Raw genomic sequence first — 23,844 nt, 5'->3', positions numbered from 1 at the left:
TGACACTAAAACAGCCAGCTATAAGGAATTACATTTGGTATACATATGCCCGAGGTTATACAGAGGCCCACGATCATCACAGAGTGGGACACTGCACCAGTCATAGGGAAATTGTAATAATTCTGGTCATAGGGCGTATATAATAATGTTTGAGGGCATATATAATAGTGTCAGTCATGGGGCAAATACAATATGCCCGACACAGTATTATAACAGCACTTATAATGGTGCCAGTCATAAGCATGTAGAATGGTGTTAGTCAGAGGTATAGAATAAAACCAGCTGTAATATACATATAAAAGCATCAGTATAATAGTGCCAGCCTTAGCAGACATCTAATAACCTCAGCCTTACGGCATGTATAACAGTGCCAGTCATGTGCCATGTATTATAGTGCTGGCCATACTACACGTATAACAATATCAAACCTTAGGGAATATATACGACAGTGCCATCCATAGTGCATATATGACAGCACCAGAAGAGGAAATATAATAGTGCCAGCCATGTAAATAGTGCACATATAACAGTACCAGACATATGTAATATGTAGTAGTGCTAGCCATAGAGCATAGAGCAACCATTACACCTAGAGGCTCAGCTCTCTCTGCAACTGCCGTGTCCTCTGCACTTTAATCGACAGGACCGGGCAGTGTAAACCTCATCACACCTGGCCCTGTCAATCAAAGTGCAGAGGGTGCGGCAGTTGCAGGGAGAGCAGAGCCTCTAGGTGTAATGGTAACGCCCCCGTTGCTCCTAGAGGCTCATTTGCATATAATAAAACATAATTTTTCTCAGCAATGCGGACACATATGGACATGGGACCAACACAGACGCCTTCAGCTGCCGAGTGCACATGTAACAGGCCAGCCAGTGTCAGAGACAAATCTGCTGACAGATGCACTTTAACACCATATTACCCGTCACAGAGCTACATGAATGCTCCACATACACACACGAGCAGCCACTCACATGTCACAGCTTTATCATGATGTGTTATTGGTGCTTTTACATAGGACTGCTGCATAACCCTAAATGCACGATGCAGCTCTATAGGTGACAAACCTAGCTCTGCTACATCCGCACTTTACATAAGTGCTCATTCACACTGGTTTAGCCCACACGTCTGCAGTATGTATGAAAGGCAACAACTGGATATTTCAAGTTTCCAATCACTCCATCATCTATAGTCCTGGGATGCAGAGCTCTCTGGGCACCTCGCTGCCAGCTTCCTCCGGGTCATGCGGTGCGGCCGGGCATGGATTATAATACCGCACGCAGCAGAACTCGCACTTTATTCCAGCATTATGATATATTAAGACATATACATGGTGACATCATCGCACCCGGGCTCTGCTGGATGCTGCTACAACTGGCCTGAGCCATGCATCGGTATACAATGGGTTAACCTGACCATGAATATTACCTTGCGTAAAATTCCAGTAATCCGGCAATGGTCGGGTCACCCTGCTAGTCTGGTATGCGGTATATTATGATGGCACAGGAGTAGGTAGAATTTATATCCATCTAGATGCTAGCCACTCTTTAATGGGGGTCATTAGCATAGGGCCTTAGGTGACAGTAGGATGTGGCCCCCGGCCTGTAGGGCCCTTGTGTAGCTGCATGGCTCACCCTGTCTATATACGCGCACATTCTAATCTATATGTACATATATATCTATAGTAGGGATGCCCAACCTGCGGCCCTCCAGCTGTTGCAAAACTACAACTCCCAGCATGCCCAGACAGCCTGCAACTGGAGGGCATGATGGGAGTTGTAGTTTTACAACAACTGGAGGGCCGCAGGTTGACTATCCCTGTACTATAGGGACCTCCAATAGTTCAGAATCCCTGATAATCCAGCACTGTGATAGTTTCAACCTCCTGGACGATCGGAATGGCACCGTATATAATCAGATATTGGCAATCTGCTTCTGCGGGCGCTGCCAGTCTGTGGCCCTTCCTGCAGCCTAAAGCTAGAGTTCCCAGAATCCCATGCAACAAGTGCCGCCTTGCATCAGGGCCGGAGCACGACGTGGCGTTAATAGAGCCGTCCCTGTGGTTCCAGCAGAAGGTATTTCTTCAGTGTGGTTGGCAGAGGCAACTGAGGGATGACGCGGTGGCACCTCTTCCATAAGATGGTGCGGATGGCACACCGGGCCAGGTGCATGAGCGACCTCGGGGAGTTACTGCACACCTCAAACAGCGATTCGTAGAACGCCTGATGTCTCTGGAAAACACAAGAGTCAAGATAGAACCGAGGCCTGAACACAGCCGAGAGGATTCCTAGTGATGCCCACCGTAGCTGGCACCGGGAGGCACATGGCACCAGGCAACCGACGTCATGTGACCCTGGGTGACACAATTCCTTTCCTGCTCAGATCCCTGGATCAAAAACAAGACGCAGAGCACAGAACCAACCACAGACCCAATCTAAGTAGTGGACAATTGCATAAATAATTCCACAATGTAAGGGAATCTCGCATTTTAGGCCCCATGCACACGACCATATCCGGTCTGCAAATAACGGATCCGCAAAACAGATACTGGCGCTGTGCTTCCCGCATTTTTCCATTCCTTACTTCCCGCCCATGCTAAAAAATGTCTATCCTTGTCTGCAAAATGGACAAGACTAGGACACGATACATTTTTTTGCAGGGCCACGGAACGGACGGACGGAAATGTACAGTACAAGGGGTGCTGCACGCATCGTACGTGGCTCCATTGAAGTCATTGGGGGACATTTACCAGAATTAGCTCGTAGGCATAAAATGCGCTAAAAAAGATTGGTGCCAAATATATCAACTGTTTTCTCCAGAAATTTCACCCTAAAGTGGGCGGGGCTATCAAATTGGCGCATATTACTCCTCATTTCTCATCCTCAGAAACGGCTCAAATTGTTGCAGACAATTAAGCCGGCTTATGTGGCCGTGTTTTATGTAAAAAGTCACATTTATGGCAGAAAGATGCAACTTTTTGTCAAAAAGTCGCATTTATGAAACGTAAAACCAACTCGTCGTTGGAACAAGTGACCGGTAAGTATTAAAAACAGGAGGCGTTTATTTTTATCTAAGGCCTCATGCACACGAACGTGTTCCGGCCGAGCCTATGCTGTGGACCTTGTGGTCCACAATGCACGGGCACCGACCGTGGGGCTGCCGCATGTGGATCACGGACCCATTCACTTGAATAGGGTCTGCAATCTGCATCCGGCTGTCCGCCCCGAAAAAAGTTGTGCATGCCGTGCTTCGGTGGGCGTCCGATCCGTGTCTCTGTTCCGCACCGCACCGCATCTCCCGGATTGCGGACCCATTCAAGTGAATGGGTCCGCATATGTGATGCGGGGGAGTGGGGGGGGGGGGGCGGCTGGTGCCCGTATATTGCGGATTCACTGTTTGCGGGCTGCAATACAGCAACGGCCGTCTGCATGAGCCCTAATATAAATGAAGGAAACAGCGGGTTCTGTCAGTAAATTGACATTCAACAAACCAAAACAATAAGGGTGGGTTCACACTAGCGTTATGGAGTCCGTTATGGCTTTCCGTTATAACGGAAAATAACGGAATCCATAAGCCGTAAGGACGGATCCGTTTTGCTGCCTATAGCCTTGCATTATGACGTAATGCTAAACGGAAGCCTTTAAGAGGCATTCCGTTTTGCTCCGTCCTAATAGAAGTCTATGGGAAAGCATAACCGATCCGTCTGGGTCCCTTTATGCAAGACGGAAAACAAAGTCCTGTTGACAGGACCCAGACGGATCCGTTATGATTCCCATAGACTTCTATTAGGACGGAGCAAAACGGAATGCCTCTTAAAGGCTTCTGTTTTGCATTCCATCCTATAGATTCCATTATTTTCCGTTATAACAGGGTTATAACGGAATCCCTAACGCCAGTGTGAACCCACCCTAACAAAAACCTCCGGAGTCGGAGACAAAAGTCGCAATTTACCAGTGGAAATGTCGCAGAAATACTTCAAAAGTTGCAAGTGTGGTCTGCCATGGTTGACTGAAATGGCGCATATCGATTTTAAAAAGTTACATTTTAGTGCTATTGGCGTTACAATGTTGCAAATCAAGTGAAATAGGCGAATAATCAAGTTTATATTTCAAAAAGTCACATTTTAAAAGTGGCGTGCACCTTTTGATATGAGGTGAAAGAAATCACCACTTTTGATTTGTAATGTTAGTATTTTTTTTGGCGCAAATTACACCATTATTGATAAATGTCCCCCAATGTGTACGCATCCAATCTGCAAAAAATGTAGATCGGATGCGGAAAAAAACAAAGTGGTGTGCATGAGGCCTAAGGCCCCTTGCAGACGAGCGTGTCCGGATAAGGTCCGGATAAGTTGCGGCAAACCCGCGCGAGTAGGTATGCAATTGTAGTCAGTTTTGACTGCGATTGCGTTCCGTTGTTCAGTTTTGTCACGCGGGTGCAATGTGTTTTGCACGCACGTGATAAAAAACTGAATGTGGTACCCAGACCCGAACTTCTTCACAGAAGTTCAGGTTTGGGTTCAAGGTTGTGTAGATGTAATTATTTTCCCTTATAACATGGTTATAAGGGAAAATAATAGCATTCTGAATACAGAATGCATAGTACAATAGCGCTGGAAGGGTTAAAAAAAAATAAAAAATAATTTAACTCACCTTAATCCACTTGTTCGCACAGCCGGCATCTCTTCTGTCTTCTTCTTTGAGGAATAGGACCTTTGATGACCTCACTGCGTTCATCACATGATCCATCACATAATCTTTTATCATGGTGATGGATCATGTGACGGACCATGTGATGAGCGTAGTGATATCACCACAGGTCCTTTTCTCGTGCACAGCAAAGAAGAAGACAGAAGAGAAGCCGGCTGTGCGAACAAGTGGATTAAGGTGAGTTATATAATTTTTTATATTTTTTTAACCCCTCCAGCGCTATTGTTCTATGCATTCTGTATTCAGAATGCTATTATTTTCCCTTATTACCATGTTATAAGGGAAAATAATAATGATCGGGTCTCCATCCCGATCGTCTCCTAGCAACCGTGCGTGAAAATCGCACCGCATCCGCACTAGCTTGTGGATGCTTGCGATTTTCACGCAGCCCCATTCACTTCTATAGGGCCTGCGTTGCGTGAAAAACGCAGAATATAGAGCATGCTGCGATTTTCACGCAACGCACAAGTGATGCGTGAAAATCACCGCTCATGTGCACAGCCCCATAGAAATGAATGGGTCCGGATTCAGTGCGGGTGCAATGCGTTCACCTCACGCATTGTACCTGCGCGGAAAACTCACTCGTGTGAAAGGGACCTAATGATTCTCACAGCTGAGAGTTTGTTACAATTGTATCCAGTCTAGACAATGCTCTGTGAGCTGAACACCAATCTCTCCTGTCCTGAGATTATGCAACAATGTATCAGAGGACGGTCTAGACTGAATACAATTGTAACAAACCCTCACCTGTGAGAAGTATGAGGTCTGTATAGGATCTATATCTATCTATTTCTCTAGCTATAAAAAAATAACTATTCATTGCTATAAATATATACATATACACACAAATGACACATGTATTTACTCCCCTCCCACATGCATGAACACACGCTCCACATACATACAGTGAATACACGCCTACACGCATGTACTGTACGCACTGTACACACGTACTCCTATCCTCTCACACAGTTAGGGCCTCCTGCACACAAACGTGTGCGCTCCGTGGCCGTATTGCGGACCGCATTTGTGGATCCGCAATACACGGGCACTGTTCCGTGTGCATTCCGCATGACGGATGCGGACCCATTCAATTCAATGGGTCCGCAAATCCGGAGATGCGGAATGGTGCGGAACGGAAGCACGGAACAGAACCCTACGGGAGCACTTCGGAGTGCTTCCGTGGGGTTTCGTCCCGTACTTCCTTTCCACAAAAAGATAGAACATGTCCTATCTTTTTGCGGAACGGCCGGATCGCGGACCCATTAAAGTGAATGGGTCCGCGATCTGCTGCGGCTGCCCCACGGACGGTGTTCGTGCATTGCGGTCTGCATTTTGCGGGCCACAGCACGACCACGGGGCGCACACATTCGTGTGCAGGAGGCCTTGGGTCTCTTTCACACGAACGATCCGGATTAGGTCCGGATGCGTTCAGGAAAACTCGCACCATTGCGCAAGCAATTGCAGTCAGTTTTGTCTGCTGTGTTCAGTGGTTCAGTTTTTTCCGCTCGCGTTCAATGCGTTTTGATGCGTTTTTTTCACGCGCGTGATAAAACACTGAAGGTTTACAAACAACATCTCTTAGCAACCATCAGTAAAAGACGCATTGCACCTGCACTTGCTTGCGGATGTGATGCGTTTTTCACGCAGCCCCATTCACTTCTATGGGGCCAGCGTTGCGTGAAAAACGCAGAATATAGAACATGCTGGGATTTTCAGGCAACGCACAAGTGATGCGTGAAAACCAACGCTCATGTGCACAGCCCCATTGAAATGAATAGGTCAGGATTCAGTGCGGGCACCATGCATTCGCATAACGCATTGCACCCGCGCAGCAAAGCTCGCTTGTGTGAAAGGAGCCTTAGGGCTCGTTTACACGAACGTGCCGTCTTTTGCGGTTCGCAAATTGCGGATCCGCAAAACACGGATGCCGCTCGTGTGCCTTCCGCAATTTACGGAACGGGTGGCCCATTATAGATCTATAATTTTTGAGGGGCCACGGAACGGAGCAACGGATGCGGATAGCACACAGAGTGCTGTCTGCATCTTTTGCGGCCCCATTGAAGTGAATGGGTCCGCACCCAAGCCGCAAAAAATGCGGCTCGGATGCGAAACCAGACCACGGTCGTGTCAACAAGCCCTTATGGAGCCGTGGTAGATGACGTGTATTAGATGCTGAGCGGAGGGGGGGCTGCTGGGTGGCTGCTTTACCTGGCAGCAGCTGTTGTGGGCACCGCTGCCTAGCAGTGCACTCTGCATCCACCTGAGTGCCACTATGGCATCCAATCCAGACAATGCTCTGAAAACTACATACAATAGCAGAAGCGGCACACATCTCTCTGCTACAATGTATCAGTCGTGGTATACCAGCGCATGGCACATAGCAGTGCCCGGTGGAGACAGAACGTAGACTTTTATTGGGCAGATTTACGTGATGTGCCAAAATCTGGTGCATTTTACGGGCATAATGTCTCATCTAGTTGTTTACCTATTAGTAAGAACTCATTCAGACTGCTGTATGCTCTCCGCAAAAATGCGGATCCGTTTTTTTTTTAGACACAGTTCAGCATGTCCGCAAAAAAATGGATTGCATTCCGCATTTTTGCGGACCCACGTCCTGATTTTCACTGACAAGTATAGGACATGTTTTATGTTTTGCGGACCTGTAGAACGGAAGAAAAGAACCCCATAGAAGTCATAGGTGTGCATCTAATCTGCAAAAAAACGGATCCGCATTTTTGCGGACAGCATACAGCCGTCAGAATGAGCCCTAAAGAAAATGTGCCAAAAAGAAGAAACCCCCGTGCCCATCATCTCTAGACTGTCTGATCCATGTTTACACTGTTAGTGAATCTGCATCAATGCTTTTATTCACTGACAGCAACCAGAGATCTCAAAAGTGTTGAGAAATTGAAATTCAAGTATATAAAAAAATGTGCAAAATATGAAAAAATAATAATAATGTAATACTGAAAAATGAATGAATGCCAGTAGAGTGCCGCACCCCACCCACAAAATTGTGCCCCCCCAAAAGAACAGTGCAATACCAGTCCATTCTCATGCACAGCCACATTTGTGCAGTTACCACTAGGGGGAGATCACGGCATACAAGTTTACTATACCATAACTAAAGAGCGCCACCTATTGGAGTTTTACCATACAGCGCTGTGGCTGTGTGATTGGGGGCCGGAGATCACAAAATCAATCAGCACAGAACTGGGGACCTACTTTTTTAAGTAAAAAAAAAAAAGGGGGGGGGGGGTTGTTGAATTTAAAGCGGGTGTTCGTAGGACCTTGGAGTTTGCATATTCACCACAGTCTCCATATGAATAGATGGGAATACTCCTTTAAAGTCGAATTACAAAAAAGAATCTGCAATGAGACACCAGGTGGTAATACAGGAAACAATCACTCTCATCAGGCATTCCCATCCATTCCATCTGTCTCGCTCCCGTTACCTCCAGGTCGTCCTCCGGAATGGCGTTATTCCATTTGTATGTCGCCTTTATGTGCTCGTAGGCGTTGACCATGACTTCCACTGCTCTGGGATAGGAGTGGCATTCCTGTAAGACCTGAGGATTTACCATGGAGTCAGTGCCATCTGTCACCAGTACGGGTGCCCGGCACAAGAACAACCTGGGCGACTATCAGATATTTTACAAATGGCATATTCACACACAGCTAGCAGTGACAGCAGAGTGCCCCCCATAAACAGTGCCAGCAGAGTGCCCCCCATAAACAGTGCCAGCAGAGTGCCCCTCATAATCAGTACCAGCAGAGTGCCCCTCATAAACAGTACCAGCAGAGTGCCCCTCATAAACAGTGCCAGCAGAGTGCCCCCCATAAACAGTGCCAGCAGAGTGCCCCCCATAAACAGTGCCAGCAGAGTGCCCCCTCATAAACAGTGCCAGGAGAGAGCCAGCCCCATCAACAGTGCCAGTACAGTGCCCCCATAAACAGTGCCAGAAGAGTGCCCCCCATAAACAGTGCCAGCAGAGTGCCCCTCCATAAACAGTGCCAGCAGAGTGCCCCTCCATAAACAGTGCCAGCAGAGTGCCCCTCCATAAACAGTGCCAGCAGAGTGCCCCTCCATAAACAGTGCCAGCAGAGTGCCCCTCCATAAACTGTGCCAGAAGAGGGCCCCTCCATAAACAGTGCCAGCAGAGTGCCCCTCCATAAACAGTGTTAGCAGTGCCTCCCATAAACAGTGCCAGCAGAGTGCCCCCTCATAAACAGTGTCAGAACAGTGTCCCTCTATAAACAGTGTCAGCAGTGCCCCCCCATAAACAGTGCCAACAGAGTGCCCCCTATAAACAGTGCCAACAGTGCACCCTCATAAACAGTGTCACCAGAGTGCCCCCTATAAACATTGCCAGTACAGTGCCCCCCATAAACAGTGCCAGCAGAGTGCCCCTATAAACAGTGCCAGCACAGTGCCTCCCATAAACAGTGCCAGCAGAGTGCCCCTCCATAAACAGTGCCAGCAGAGTGCCTCCCATAAATAGTGCCAACAGAGTGCCCCTCCATAAATAGTGCCAACAGAGTGCCCCCCATAAACAGTGCCAGAAGAGTGCCCCCCCATAAACAGTGCCAGCAGAGTGCCCCCCCATAAACAGTGCCAGCAGAGTGCCCCCTCATAAACAGTGCCAACAGAGTGCCCCCTATAAACAGTGCCAACAGTGCCCCCCATAAACAGTGTCAGCAGTGCCCCCTCATAAACAGTGTCAGCAGAGTACCCCCTCATAAACAGTGTCAGCAGAGTGCCCCCTCATAAACAGTGCCAACAGTGCCCCCCATAAACAGTGTCAGCAGAGTACCCCCTCATAAACAGTGTCAGCAGAGTACCCCCTCATAAACAGTGTCAGCAGAGTACCCCCTCATAAACAGTGTCAGCAGAGTACCCCCTCATAAACAGTGTCAGCAGAGTGCCCCCTCATAAACAGTGCCAGCATAGTGCCCCCTCATAAATAGTGCCAGCAGAGTGCCCCTCAAACAGTGCCAGCAGAGTTCCCCCTCCTAAACAGTGCCAGCAGAGTGCCCCCTCAAACCGTGCCAGCAGAGTGCCCCCTCAAACCGTGCCAGCAGAGTGCCCCTCATAAACCGTACCAGCAGAGTGCCCCTCATAAACAATGCCAGAAGAGTGTCCCCCATAAACAGTGTCAGCAGTGCCCCCCATAAACAGTGCCAACAGAGTGCACCCCCATAAACAGTGCCAACAGAGTGCACCCCCATAAACAGTGCCAACAGAGTGCCCCCCATAAACAGTGCCAGTACAGTGCCCCCCATAAACAGTGCCAGTTTCAGAAAATAAAATACATTCACTCTATATTAAAAAGGTGCTACTTTTTAATATGCTTTATATCTGGTTTCTAAACTCTGCTTGTTGCCAGTGAACGGTAACCCTCACTGTTTACTTCTAGTGAATGAAAAATTGGTCTTGGTTGTGTAATGAGCCTGCACCTGGGTGTCTGCCCTATGACCAGGACAGATTTTCATCTGCTGTAAACAGTGAAGATCTTCCATTCACTGACAGCATGCAGAGAGCTTGAGAAGTACAATGAATTAATATAGAAAGTATATTAGAAAGCTGCAGATGGAGACAAGCACCTATAACCATGGCCGATGCAGATGCAGATCATTCACCTTATGGAACTGCGGGGGATATATCCTGGCCGCTCCATGGTTCAGTAGGAGCTGGTAGCAGATTTCAGGCTGACCAGCGGCGCGGACAGACGTGACCTTTAGGACATACTGTTGGGGGGCACATCCATTGACATCCATGGTGGTGGCCTGGGCGCCCGCCTCCAGCATCATGTGCATGAGGATATGGTCGCAGTTCCATGCCGCCTTGTGCAGGGGCGACTTGCGGTCGATGTCTCGGGAGTTGACGTTGGCGTTGTAGTCCAGCAGCATCCTGCAGATGAGGTGGTGCCTGCTGCTGTATCTCTGCTCCTTAATATTTAGTGCCCAGTAGGCAGCGGTGGAGAGAGGTGTTTCCAGGGTCGAGTTCACACTGTCCACGATCGCCCCGTGTTTAACGTAGAACCCCACAAGTTCTGGGATTCCTATCCGGGCGGCGGTGTGAAGAGGGGTCTCCTGGGTCTGATTGTCACTCTGCAGGTTTACATCTGCACCTAAAAGCCAACCAAACATTCATTAGGCAGCTGTGGATGTAGCAGAGCCAGAAATGTTGTGTGTCGCCTTCAGGTTTGGGTCTTTACCCTTCCTTCTGCTTCCCCTCCTATGTTTCATTAAAGCAATGAATAAAAAGCTGCGGCTTCACCCCCTTACCTCCAGCTTCAATTGACACGCTGCAGATTTTGTTGCAGAATTTTCCGCAACTGAAAATCAGTTCCCTTCACCTGAATGGGGCTTGCAGATATCCATGTGCTTGCCGCCCCCATTCAACTGAATGGAACTGGTTTTAAGTTGGTTTAAATTCTGCAACATAATCCGCAAAGTGCGAAGGCGCCCTTACACTTAATACAAGGTTGCTGTGCTAATACTACTGGGGAAAAGAATAGGGGTTAGGGCTTATTCACACGGCCATTGTGCGGCCGTTCCGTGCATTGGGGACAACAATTTGCGGTCTCCAATGCACAGACAATGTCCATGTGGCGTCCGGGACGGATCGAGACCCATTCAACTTGAATGGGTCCATGATCCGTCCACACTGCAAAAAAATTGAACATGTTCTATTTTTTTGCGGTGCGGAGGCACGGACAAAAACATCACGGAAGCATGCCGTAGTGCTTCCGTGGGGTTCCAATCTGTGCTTCCGTTCCGCCTCTCCGTGATTGCGGACCCATTCAAGCCCTTACTGTGCTAACACTACTGGGGGAAAGAATGGGGGTTACTGTGCTAACACTACTGGGGGAAAGAATGGGGGTTACTGTGCTAACACTACTGGGGGAAAGAATGGAGGTTACTGTGCTAACACTACTGGGGGAAAGAATGGGGGTTACTGTGCTAACACTACTGGGGGAAAGAATGGAGGTTACTGTGCTAACACTACTTGGGAGAATAATGGAGGTTTTGTGCTGCTACTACTACTGGGGGGAATAATGGGAGTTGTTGTGTTTTACTGAAAAACAGCGGGGATTGCTGTGCTACTGCCACTGGGGAAAATAATGGGGGTTACTGTGATAATACTACTGGGGGAAAGAATGGAGATTGCTGTGCTATTACTGCTAGGGAAAGAATAAGGATTGCTTTGCTGCTACTACTGGGGAGAATAATAGGGGTTGCTGTGCTATTACTGCTGGGGAAACAGTGGGGATTACTGTGTTACTAATACTGGGGGGAATAATGGGAGTTGTGCTTTTACTGCAGGGAAAACAGTGGGCATTGCTGTTCTGCTACTACTACTGGGGAAAATAATAGGGGTTGCTGTGCTATTACTGCTGGGGAAAACAGTGAGGATTGATGTGTTTCCACTGCTGGGCTGAGGAAAAGTAGGGGTGACTGTGCCTAGTGCCTTTACTGCTGGGGGGGAAATGTGGGAAATGCTGTGCTACTATTAGGGAAAGAGGATTTGTTGCTATGCTGTTACTGTTGGGGAAAAGAGTGGAAGTTGTTCTACTACTACTACTAGGGGGAAAAGTGGGAGTTGCTGTGCTATGACTACTGGGGGGACGAGTGGGAGTTGCTGTGCTATGACTACTGGGGGGAAGAGTGGGAGTTGCTGTGCTATGACTACTGGGGGGAAGAGTGGGAGTTGCTGTGCTATGACTACTGGGGGGAAAAGTGGGAGTTGCTGTGCTATGACTACTAGGGGGAAAAGTGGGAGTTGCTGTGCTATGACTACTGGGGGGAAAAGTGGGAGTTGCTGTGCTACTATTGTTGATAAAAGGGATGGCGGTTGCTGTTGTGCTACTACATCTGGGGAACGGAGTGGGGGTTTTCTGCGCTATTGGACTGATGGAGACTTTCACTGTTATTAGGGGTCTCTGCCAGTCACAGTTTTGGGAGGAGTCACATTCACCTTCTTTATCCATAGGGAATAGTTGAAGTCACGCAGGGGCGGACTACAAACTTTAAAGTGGTCCTGGAAAAAAATGCTAAAAGTGGCCCCATTTTGTAGTTGGGTCCAAATTGATGGAAGGCAGGACCAGCACTACCATATTGCGGCACATTATACCACTCCAACAGAGCCAAATACCACAGTCCTTTACAAAATACTGAGGCAAGCAACACAAAATACATCCCCAAAAACTTCCACTGCCCGGCTATAAGGAGGGCCCAGGCGGCCCCCGGGGCATCCGCTCACTGGGAAATTTCCCTGTAAGGTCTAAGGCCAATCCGCCCATGCAGTCCAGGGTTATACCACACTCTAAAGGTTGTTCAACTCCCAGAGAAGTATCTAGACTGGATACAACTGTAACAAATCTTCAGCTGTCAGAAGTATTATCATTGGAAATATATTCAGCCTCTTGATTTAAACAGGAATGTCCTCATTCACTGACAGCAGGCAGAGATCTTAACAAGGTGAATAATTGCTATGCACTTTCGATTAGAAAGCTGCAGAGCCCATTATTATGCAATCGTCACTTTTTATTTCTAGATATCCTTAGATCCAATTGTCCGGAACCCCCAGAAGTGACAAAACCCTTCAATGAAGGGCCCCTTACCGCTCCAGAGTAGCTCTTTGGCGCACCTCACAGACTCCTTGGTTTTGCAGTAATGTAATGGGGTATGCCCGCTGACTGAGAACACATTGAGCCTGGCACCGTGGGCGATCAGAATCTTGACGCAGTCCAGGTTGGCCACCTCGCAGGCGACATGTAGCGGGGTCTTTCCGTTCGGCTTGCTGTTGATGGAGGCTTTATGGTCCAGGAGAACCTGCAGGCTTTCCAAATGTCCCAGCATAGCCGTGATGTGCAGCCCTGTCGCCCACGAGGCCGTCAGCTTAAAACTGGGCATCCAGTAACCTGAAGGATAAATAAGAAGGATGTAGCCCATACACTCGAATGGAACTGAGCTGCAATACCAGACACTGCCTGTGGACAAGAGGGGCACTCACTGTTTTTGGGACAAAAAAAAGAATCCTTTTTGAAATTTACACTGTAGATTGAGGTCACAGATCCAGTACTGTTTACCAATGGCATTGCACTTCATCCAATCTCAGAGTTCATGAATAAAATGTCAGAGGTACAGTGAAGACTGACATAGAGGAAGCACCGTAGGGGAATGCCACATTGCAGAGTCTTTTTAAAGATGGGGTTCAAACAGATTTAATATGGCTGTATATAAAGGTCTACATTATGTCCCAAAACAAGGACCCTACATGGCTCTATGGTCAAGTCTGTGCAGCTCAGTAGAAGCAGTGCAGGTAATGCAAACCCTAAAATGCAGCAAAATTAAAGGTGTATTCCAACTATATTATTAAGTGATTTGCCATAATTTAATGATCGGTGGTGGTCAGATAGCTGGGACCCCCCACAACCCTGAGAATAAAAGGGGGCAGCAGCACTGGTTGGCACCTCGATCCCTTCACTCTTATGGAGCTCCCAGAGCTCAGACCTGTATGATGGCCGTGTTATAGCTTATTCTAGTAAGGGCTCATGCACACGAATGTATTTTTTGTCCGTGTCTGTTCCGCTTTTTTTGCGGCCCGTATGTGGAACCTGAAATGACTCTGTGTGCAATCCGTGTCCATATGTCCCCCCCCCCCCCAAAAAAAAAACCACATGTCCTATTATAAGGATAGGACTGTTCTATTACGGGCCGGATGTTCTGTTCCGCAAAATGCTGAATGCACACGGCTGGTATCCGTGTTTTGCGCATCCACAATTTGCAGACCGCAAAACAACAACAGTCGTGTGCATGAGCTCTAATAGACCATTTTAGAGGATGGTCTTAAGGAGGTCTTAAATAAGCCTAAGACACATTATAAAGAATATATTGGGCAATTACACGACTAACAAGCAGAATAATGAGTGCAGCTCTGGAGTATAATACAGGATGTAACTCAGGATCAGTACAGGATAAGTAATGTAATGTATGTACACAGTGACTCCACCAGCAGAATAGTGAGTGCAGCTCTGGAGTATAATACATGATGTAACTCAGGATCAGTACAGGATAAGTAATGTAATGTATGTACACAGTGACTGCACCAGCAGAATAGTGAGTGCAGCTCTGGAGTATAATACAGGATGTAACTCAGGATCAGTACAGGATAAGTAATGTAATGTATGTACACAGTGACTGCACCAGCAGAATAGTGAGTGCAGCTCTGGAGTATAATACAGGATGTAACTCAGGATCAGTACAGGATAAGTGATGTAATGTATGTACATAGTGAATCCACCAGCAGAATAGTGAGTGCAGCTCTGGAGTATAATACAGGATGTAACTCAGGATCAGTACAGGAGAAGTAATGTAATGTATGTACACAGTGACTGCACCAGCAGAATAGTGAGTGCAGCTCTGGAGTATAATACAGGATGTAACTCAGGATCAGTACAGAATAAGTAATGTATGTACACAGTGACTCCACCAGCAGAATAGTGAGTGCAGCTCTGGAGTATAATACAGGATGTAACTCAGGATCAGTACAGAATAAGTAATGTATGTACACAGTGACTCCACCAGCAGAATAGTGAGTGCAGCTCTGGAGTATAATACAGAATGTAACTCAGGATCAGTACAGGATAAGTGATGTAATGTATGTACACAGTGACTGCACCAGCAGAATAGTGAGTGCAGCTCTGGAGTATAATGCAGGATGTAACTCAGGGTCAGTACAGGATAAGTAATGTAATGTATGTACACAGTGACTCCACCAGCAGAATAGTGAGTGCAGCTCGGAAGTATAATACAGGATGTAGCTCAGGATCAGTACAGGATACGTAATGTATGTACACAGTGACTGCACCAGCAGAATAGTGAGTGCAGCTCTGGAGTATAATACAGGATGTAACTCAGGATCAGTACAGGATAAGTAATGTATGTATACAGAGACTCCACCAGCAGAATAATGAGTGCAGCTCTGGAGTATAATACAGGATGTAACTCAGGATCAGTATAGGATAAGTAATGTAATGTATGTACACAGTGACTGCACCAGCAGAATAGTGAGTGCAGCTCTGGAGTATAATGCAGGATGTAACTCAGGGTCAGTACAGGATAAGTAATGTAATGTATGTACACAGTGACTGCACCAGCAGAATAGTGAGTGCAGCTCTGGAGTATAATACAGGATGTAACTCAGGGTCAGTACAGGATAAGTAATGTAATGTATGTACACAGTGACTGCACCAGCAGAATAGTGAGTGCAGCTCTGGAGTATAATACAGGATGTAACTCAGGATCAGTACAGAATAAGTAATGTATGTACACAGTGACTCCACCAGCAGAATAGAGAGTGCAGCTCTGGAGTATAATACAGGATGTAACTCAGGATCAGTACAGAATAAGTAATGTATGTACACAGTGACTGCACCAGCAGAATAGTGAGTGCAGCTCTGGAGTATAATACAGGATGTAACTCAGGATCAGTACAGGATAAGTAATGTAACATTATTTGCAATGGGAAGGCATTGTTTATTCAGATTTATTCTACATCTAAACTGCAGAACTTACTTCTTATGTTGCAGACATTTTTTGTGACTATTAAATCAATTCCTTACATTTGAATCGAGTTGTTCCTGAATCAGGTGCAAGAATTTCTACAAGCCCTATTCAGATCGACAGAACAGTAGCAGAAATTTATGCAACAATTATGCCTTGTGTGAACATCCCCTTACATAACGGAGCTTTTATTCCTGTGTGTGGAGCAGGTTCGACTTGGCTTTCCTTGTAACATCAGGTGATGCAACCCCAGGCAGTGGTCCAACTTTATGGGCAACAGCAGTGGCCTGGGTTTTGTAGCACATCGCACATCTGCTTAGTCATCCTGAGTGCAGTAACCCCCAGGGTGTAGATGTACGGGGGTCCTGGTGCCTGCGAGGGCTCCTCTGCCACATAAGAAGACTCCAGTAATATAGATGACACATGGTAGGTGGGGGCCCTTTAACAGATTTTGCATTGGGGTCCAGGACCTTCAGCTTACACCTCTTTAAATCCCTTACCCAAAGCCCACAGAACTATGTGCCAAGATACTGACCCACAGCTTTGCCATGCAGCTCTCTGAACGCTTTGCTGGTTCATACCTGATTTGTAGGATGCCAGGACCAAACCTTCATCCGGCATCTCAAATATGGTGTCCACATCCATCTTGCCCTCATCCAGTATACTTTCCACCGTCAGGTAGTCATTTGCTTGGAGGGCCCGGAGAAGCGTGTCCTTCAGGAGCTGGTTTGACAGGGTGCGGGTACATCTCTGTCCGGCATTCGTGCCCATGTCTGCAGCGAGTGGCAGTAAACATGTCCTCTACCTATAAGAAGCTAAAGTCGTGGCTGGGCATCGGTAACTCTATCACCCGGCCATGGCTGCCCTGACTATTTATACCCTGCAACTTGTAAACTTTGGAGGAACTAATTTTAGATGACACTGTGGACACAGGATCCATGATGACTTTCTCAGGTGTCCGTCGTGATAAAGAAACATCCTGAGGACAGAGGAACACCTCAATGCAAAGCGCTTGTACCGGACTATCTACATAGACTTGAATGGAGCGGTGGACAGGCATGTGCTGCATCCATCGTGCGCACTACTTGGGGTTTCTTAAAGTACATATATGTCGTGATGCCAGTAGCAGTGAAGCAACACGGGCACAGGGCCCCTTATTAGTGATATAGTGGTAGTTGATGGTACCCAGGTGTAGGAATGCCAGAGTGGTGTAGGGTGGCCTAAATGTCCCTTAATGGTGTTGCATGTGTCACGGTGCTCCTACTTGGATACGCTGGAACCCCAGACGTGGCCTTCCGAAGTGCAGAAAAAGGGGGTAGTTGATGAAGGGGATGAAAGAAATAACTTGAGTCCAGACCTTGTGATAACAGCTTTACTTGGATAAACATTTTTCCAAACGATTTACAGGCTTTATCTTGGTTTCCAGCAGGCTTTGGCATTAACTGTGGCAGGCAAACTCCTCTCTGCTACATCTGTTGCTCTCTGGCTCTGCTGTGCTAACAGGCTGGCTCTAGATCTCAGCTTCTTCTTTATGCAGTAATTCACTTTCTGTAATCTAGTCTGTCTTTAGCTGTATCCAGGGTAAACTTTACTCCTGGTTTCTGAGGCTTCAGACTTCTGCCTCCAGGTCCAGCTGAGCTGATGGTGATAGGGCTTGTCCAACAGGGATGGGCTACTGCTGCCTTCCCCCTAGCAGGGGGTAACCTTTCCCCTAGCAGGGGGTAAGCTAGACTCTAAACTAAAACTCCTCCCTCCCTGCAGCAAGCGGGAAAACGCCCACCACACCACAGAGGGGGGTTAGAATGGAAAGGAAGGCTCCATTCTCTGTCCCTGTAGATCTGCCATTTATGCTGCCACCTGCTGGTGAACCAGGCACATTACATGTTAACATAAACTGCTTCAAACACAGGAATGCACATTGCAAAAGTTACATGTGATGACATGAGGTTGACCATAGGAGACAGTAGCAAGGTGCAGGAGTGGTAACGACACTCTGGGGCCTTACACATGCATGTGAGCATGGGCCCATGTTCTCATGATCGGCCGGGACTACAGCAGTTGACCAAACACTTATCCCTTATCCTGTGGTTGTCATAATGGGACAACTCCTTTAACCTCTTAAGGACATGGCTCATTATGGTCTTTTTTCTTCTGTTTTTGCCTTAATTCTGATAGGTATAATTTTTGTTACTAAACTGTCAGCAGCCTACAATCATGTACAGATGAGCTGGTCATTTAAGGGGTTAAATGGTGATTGACCCTTAATCCATGCAATTGCACGGATACAAACCCTCTGCATTTACAGCACTGTAAAAAAAATAATAATAATTACCGCGCAGATTTACAAAAACACAACAGCCTTTTTTCCCCAGGAACAGCGCCACACCTGTCTGTGCCTGGTATTGCGGCTCAATTCCATTCAATGAAGCGGAACTGCAATATCACACACAGTCTGTGGACAGGGGTGGAGCTGTTTTTGGAAGGAAGTAGCCATGTGTTGCTAAACCTCTAGAACCTATTGATTACCATCAGTTTCTCTTTAGAGCTAGCAAAGTAAAAAAGGTCCCCAAAGTGATTGAGAACCCTGCGGGCCTTTACCCATTTTACCTCAGTGTTAGAGCGATTTAAAGTTTTATGTGAATGAAGCTTAATCACCATAAAAGATTCAAAAATATAAAAGTTATGCAAGACAAGGGTGAACTGTCTCCAAAGACTGAAACGCGTTGTGGTGGACACCATTTGTTGACCATCTGCCTGACACTGCGAAGCTGTATATGGGGTCGGCACTTAGAGGTCCGCGGTGCTGTCACGGATGGTGTTGCAGAAAGCTGGAACTTATAAATAACCATCCGACTGGCTTGATCCCAAACTAAGGAGCATATGGGTGAGCCCTATAAAACCCCTAGAGCTCTCCCTGACTGCTATGCCCATGCAAAGGTCTTTATGGTAGACAATTGCATGCCCTCGTACCTAATACTATGTGACACCTGAAAACCCTATAATTGTGAGGGGACACGACCACCGGCTCCCTGCACTTAATACGGACGGAGTCAGGGTCACCTAGAATCAAGCCAGCAAGGAAACACAAATAAAGGAAACAGACTTATCTGAGGAATCAGCAGAAGCAGCCTCCAGCAGTGAACACAATCCAGGAAGAAGTATAAACCGCAAAGTGAGGCAGCATGGGAGGGAATATAAAGGGAGACAATTAGTGTAAATAGCTGGGAGAAGGAAAGGAGATGACAAAGTGAAACCAAAACAAAGAACGTCATGCAGGTAGAGAAGAACATCTAACAGACCTTCTCACAGAAGTGGCGGTGACAGGTGCACATGGCAGGGTAAATCCCGATATGGTACAGTAGGAAAGATCCCGGCACTCGCTTCCTTCCTTCAATATGCTTATTCAAACATCAGTTACAATAAGGAGACACGTTTCGGCCCGTCCTGAGCCTTTTTCAACCGTTGAAAAAGGCTCAGGATGGGCCGAAAATAGGTCATCAGTATCTGATCGTTGGGGGTCCGACACTCCTGTGAGCGTCTTTGAATTTTCACAGGTTACATTGTATAGCTGCTGTGCTTGGTGTCGCAGCTCAGCCCCATTCGCTCCTAGGCCACGTGACACATGAACCTGTATTGACTTTGCCTAGGAAAAGCTGAAAGAAGGCCTTGGTGCTCACAGGAGAGCCGGTGCCTTCTCAAAGAGCTGATCGGCCGAGGTCCCCTGGTGTCGGACCCCCACCGATCAGGTACTACTGATGACCTATCCTGATCAGGATTTAAATCTCAGAAAACGCCTTTAAAGTCCTTCTATCAGTGATACCATAACAGGACTCAACAATAAAACGCTTGTTTTCCAGTGGTGCTGAAAAAAGCAAGAGAATAAAGGAAAGGAATTCATAGAGAACCTGCCAAAGGTCTCCAATTTCTTCACTAGGATGTCAGAAGATGCTGGTCTTATCGTTTCTCCTGAGACTTCCAAGTTGCAGTAGCCATTAAGCATAGAAGAGATGGTAAGTGAAACTAACCTTACCATAATTTGTGATGAGATGGTGCCTCAAGCCTCGGAGGAGCGGAAGATGGGAGGGGTAGTGGCTCTGGCAGTTAATCACAGTAGCAATCCTCAAACTGTTGCTCCCTAACCGGTCAGTGACAGGAGTACTGTCATCAGCTTTATCTCATCATTTAAATACAGTACAGACCAAAAGTTTGGACACACCTTCTCATTCAAAGAGTTTTCTTTATTTTCATGACTATGAAAATTGTACATTCACACTGAAGGCATCAAAACTATGAATTAACACATGTGGAATTATATACATAACAAAAAAGTGTGAAACAACTGAAAATATGTCATATTCTAGGTTCTTCAAAGTAGCCACCTTTTGCTTTGATTACTGCTTTGCACACTCTTGGCATTCTCTTGATGAGCTTCAAGAGGTAGTCACCTGAAATGGTCTTCCAACAGTCTTGAAGGAGTTCCCAGAGATGCTTAGCACTTGTTGGCCCTTTTGCCTTCACTCTGCGGTCCAGCTCACCCCAAACCATCTCGATTGGGTTCAGGTCTGGTGACTGTGGAGGCCAGGTCATCTGGCGCAGCACCCTCATCACTCTCCTTCATGGTCAAATAGCCCTTACACAGCCTGGAGGTGTGTTTGGGGTCATTGTCCTGTTGAAAAATAAATGATGGTCCAACTAAACGCAAACTGGATGGAATAGCATGCCGCTGCAAGATGCTGTGGTAGCCATGCTGGTTCAGTATGCCTTCAATTTTGAATAAATCCCCAACAGTGTCACCAGCAAAGCACCCCCACACCATCACACCTCCTCCTCCATGCTTCACGGTGGGAACCAGGCATGTAGAGTCCATCCGTTCACCTTTTCTGCGTCGCACAAAGACACGGTGGTTGGAACCAAAGATCTCAAATTCGGACTCATCAGACCAAAGCACAGATTTCCACTGGTCTAATGTCCATTCCTTGTGTTCTTTAGCCCAAACAAGTCTGTTCTGCTTGTTGCCTGTCCTTAGCAGTGGTTTCCTAGCAGATATTCTACCATGAAGGCCTGATTCACACAGTCTCCTCTTAACAGTTGTTCTAGAGATGTGTCTGCTGCTAGAACTCTGTGTGGCATTGACCTGGTCTCTAATCTGAGCTGCTGTTAACCTGCGATTTCTGAGGCTGGTGACTCGGATGAACTTATCCTCCGCAGCAGAGGTGACTCTTGGTCTTCCTTTCCTGGGGCGGTCCGCATGTGAGCCAGTTTCTTTGTAGCGCTTGATGGTTTTTGTGACTGCACTTGGGGACACTTTCAAAGTTTTCCCAATTTTTCGGACTGACTGACCTTCATTTCTTAAAGTAATGATGGCCACTCGTTTTTCTTTACTTAGCTGCTTTTTTCTTGCCATAATACAAATTCTAACAGTCTATTCAGTAGGACTATCAGCTGTGTATCCACCTGACTTCTCCACAACGCAACTGATGGTCCCAACCCCATTTATAAGCCATGAAATCCCACTTATTAAACCTGACAGGGCACACCTGTGAAGTGAAAACCATTTCAGGTGACTACCTCTTGAAGCTCATCAAGAGAATGCCAAGAGTGTGCAAAGCAGTAATCAAAGCAAAAGGTGGCTACTTTGAAGAACCTAGAATATGACATATTTTCCGTTGTTTCACACTTTTTTGTTATGTATATAATTCCACATGTGTTAATTCATAGTTTTGATGCCTTCAGTGTGAATCTACAATTTTCATAGTCATGAAAATAAAGAAAACTCTTTGAATGAGAAGGTGTGTCCAAACTTTTGGTCTGTACTGTAGATCCCGGCAGGATTAACTTTTTCTGCCGGGAACTATCTTTAAAAACATAATTACTTTAGTTTTGATGGAGAATTCTTTCTGCAGAAACCTCCCACCCCTTCCAGAGCTCCCACCCAAACATCCCCACAGCCCTCCCCAGTGCCGTCCACAGATATCACCCCCTTTAGTGCCGTCCACAGATATCCCCCCCTTCAGTGCCGTCCACAGATATCCCCCCTTCAGTGCCGTCCACAGATATCCCCCCCTTCAGTGCCGTCCACAGATATCCCCCCCTTCAGTGCCGTCCACAGATATCCCCCTTCAGTGCCGTCCACAGATATCCCCCCTTCAGTGCCGTCCACAGATATCCCCCCCTTCAGTGCCGTCCACAGATATCCCCCCCTTCAGCGCCGTCCACAGATATCCCCCCCTTCAGTGCCGTCCACAGATATCCCCCCCTTCAGTGCTGTCCACAGATATCCCCCCTTCAGTGCCGTCCACAGATATCCCCCCCTTCAGTGCCGTCCACAGATATCCCCCCCTTCAGTGCCGTCCACAGATATCCCCCCTTCAGTGCCGTCCACAGATATCCCCCCCTTCAGTGCCGTCCACAGATATCCCCCCCTTCAGTGCCGTCCACAGATATCCCCCCCTTCAGTGCCGTCCACAGATATCCCCCCCTTCAGTGCTGTCCACAGATATCCCCCCTTCAGTGCCGTCCACAGATATCCCCCCCTTCAGTGCCGTCCACAGATATCCCCCCTTTAGTGCCATCCACAGATATCCCCCCCTTCAGTGCCGTCCACAGATATCCCCCCCTTCAGTGCCGTCCACAAATACCCCCCCTTCAGTGCCGTCCACAGATATCCCCCCCCCCCACCCAGAGCCGCTTCCTAGCTAATTTATGCACTGTACTTGCCTCTGTGAAATTGAAGAGAGCGCCGTAATCTCGCACAGGCGCACTGGCAGAGGCCAGGAAGACGGTGCATGCGCACTTCGATGCCTCTGCTAGGGCGCCTGTGCGAGATTACGGCGCTTCTCTTAAATTTCACAGAGGCAAGTGCAGTGCATAAATTAGCTAGGAGGCGGCGCTGGGCGGGGAGATTGCAGGCACAGGCAGCATCGCTTTGCTACCTGTGCCATTCGCAGCGCGTCCTGCGCTAGTGCGCTGATAAAGTCCGATCACTGCGCGGGCCGCATAACACGGCCCCGCGGGCCGTAGGTTGGGCATCACTGCCCTACAGCAATGGCAACACATTTAAAATTTCAGCTTATATTAATTGCAACACTGCATTTGTTGTATATCTGACTGGTTGCATAAGGAATAAGGAAACAATAATAATGATAAGTCCACGAATGCCTCAGCAGTGTCCAATCATTTTTTACGGACATTCACAAATGTTTCTCTTTTTGTGGGATTGAACGAGTGGACAGGCCTCACAGAGGAAGAAACTTTTGTCCCGGGAAACCTTTTGGATCTTTAAGAATCCCAAAGGGTCTGATTAACAGACAGAATGTTATATTTGAATAATTCTATAATTTGTTTATACAGAAAGTTTTGAGTGAATGTAATTCTAGTGTCAACAGCGCCTTCAGTTCATTCCATGATGTATATACTCCAAATCAGGTTTATGCAATTATCTGGGCAATCAACTAATTAATGACGCTCAGTGATTTTCACATGTGTATTTTAATTGTTGAATTACATACACACTGCCTGTCCAAAAAAAGTCGCCACCGGATTTAACTAAGCAAATAGTTAGGA

The 23,844-nt window shown here is 47.2% G+C and overlaps 1 protein-coding gene across 2 annotated transcripts; it reads right to left on the bottom strand.

Annotated features, from left to right (window-relative positions):
- Positions 1-1,139: 1,139 nt before the first annotated feature.
- Positions 1,140-17,277, bottom strand: ASB4 (ankyrin repeat and SOCS box containing 4). Of its 2 annotated transcripts, XM_044294798.1 has the most exons (5): positions 16,863-17,275; positions 13,338-13,637; positions 10,351-10,841; positions 8,166-8,279; positions 1,145-2,229 (listed from the first exon to the last, which is right to left on the bottom strand). In XM_044294798.1, the coding sequence occupies exons 1-5, from the start codon at positions 17,050-17,052 to the stop codon at positions 2,041-2,043; spliced, it is 1,284 nt and encodes a 427-aa protein (XP_044150733.1). In that variant the 5' UTR covers positions 17,053-17,275; the 3' UTR covers positions 1,145-2,040. The 2 variants fall into 2 exon arrangements, with proteins under 2 accessions (XP_044150734.1, XP_044150733.1); XM_044294799.1 differs by lacking the exon at positions 8,166-8,279 and having other exon boundaries at positions 1,140-2,229; positions 16,863-17,277.
- Positions 17,278-23,844: the final 6,567 nt, after the last annotated feature.

Source organism: Bufo gargarizans, chromosome 5, assembly GCF_014858855.1.
Source record: "Bufo gargarizans isolate SCDJY-AF-19 chromosome 5, ASM1485885v1, whole genome shotgun sequence".
Taxonomy (NCBI): Eukaryota; Metazoa; Chordata; class Amphibia; order Anura; family Bufonidae; genus Bufo; species Bufo gargarizans.
This window is presented reverse-complemented; position numbering and strand designations above follow the sequence as displayed.

What these genes read in the sequence shown, in the direction of transcription:
- ASB4 (XM_044294798.1), bottom strand. Translation starts at nt 17,052, where the DNA reads ATGGGCACGAATGCCGGACAGAGATGTACCCGCACCCTGTCAAACCAG. An exon ending in CAAAGAGCTACTCTGGAGCG is followed by an intron (nt 10,842 to 13,337) that starts GTAAGGGGCCCT and finishes GTTGGCTTTTAG; the next exon opens with GTGCAGATGTAAACCTGCAG. An exon ending in ATCCCCCGCAGTTCCATAAG is followed by an intron (nt 8,280 to 10,350) that starts GTGAATGATCTG and finishes GTAAATCCTCAG; the next exon opens with GTCTTACAGGAATGCCACTC.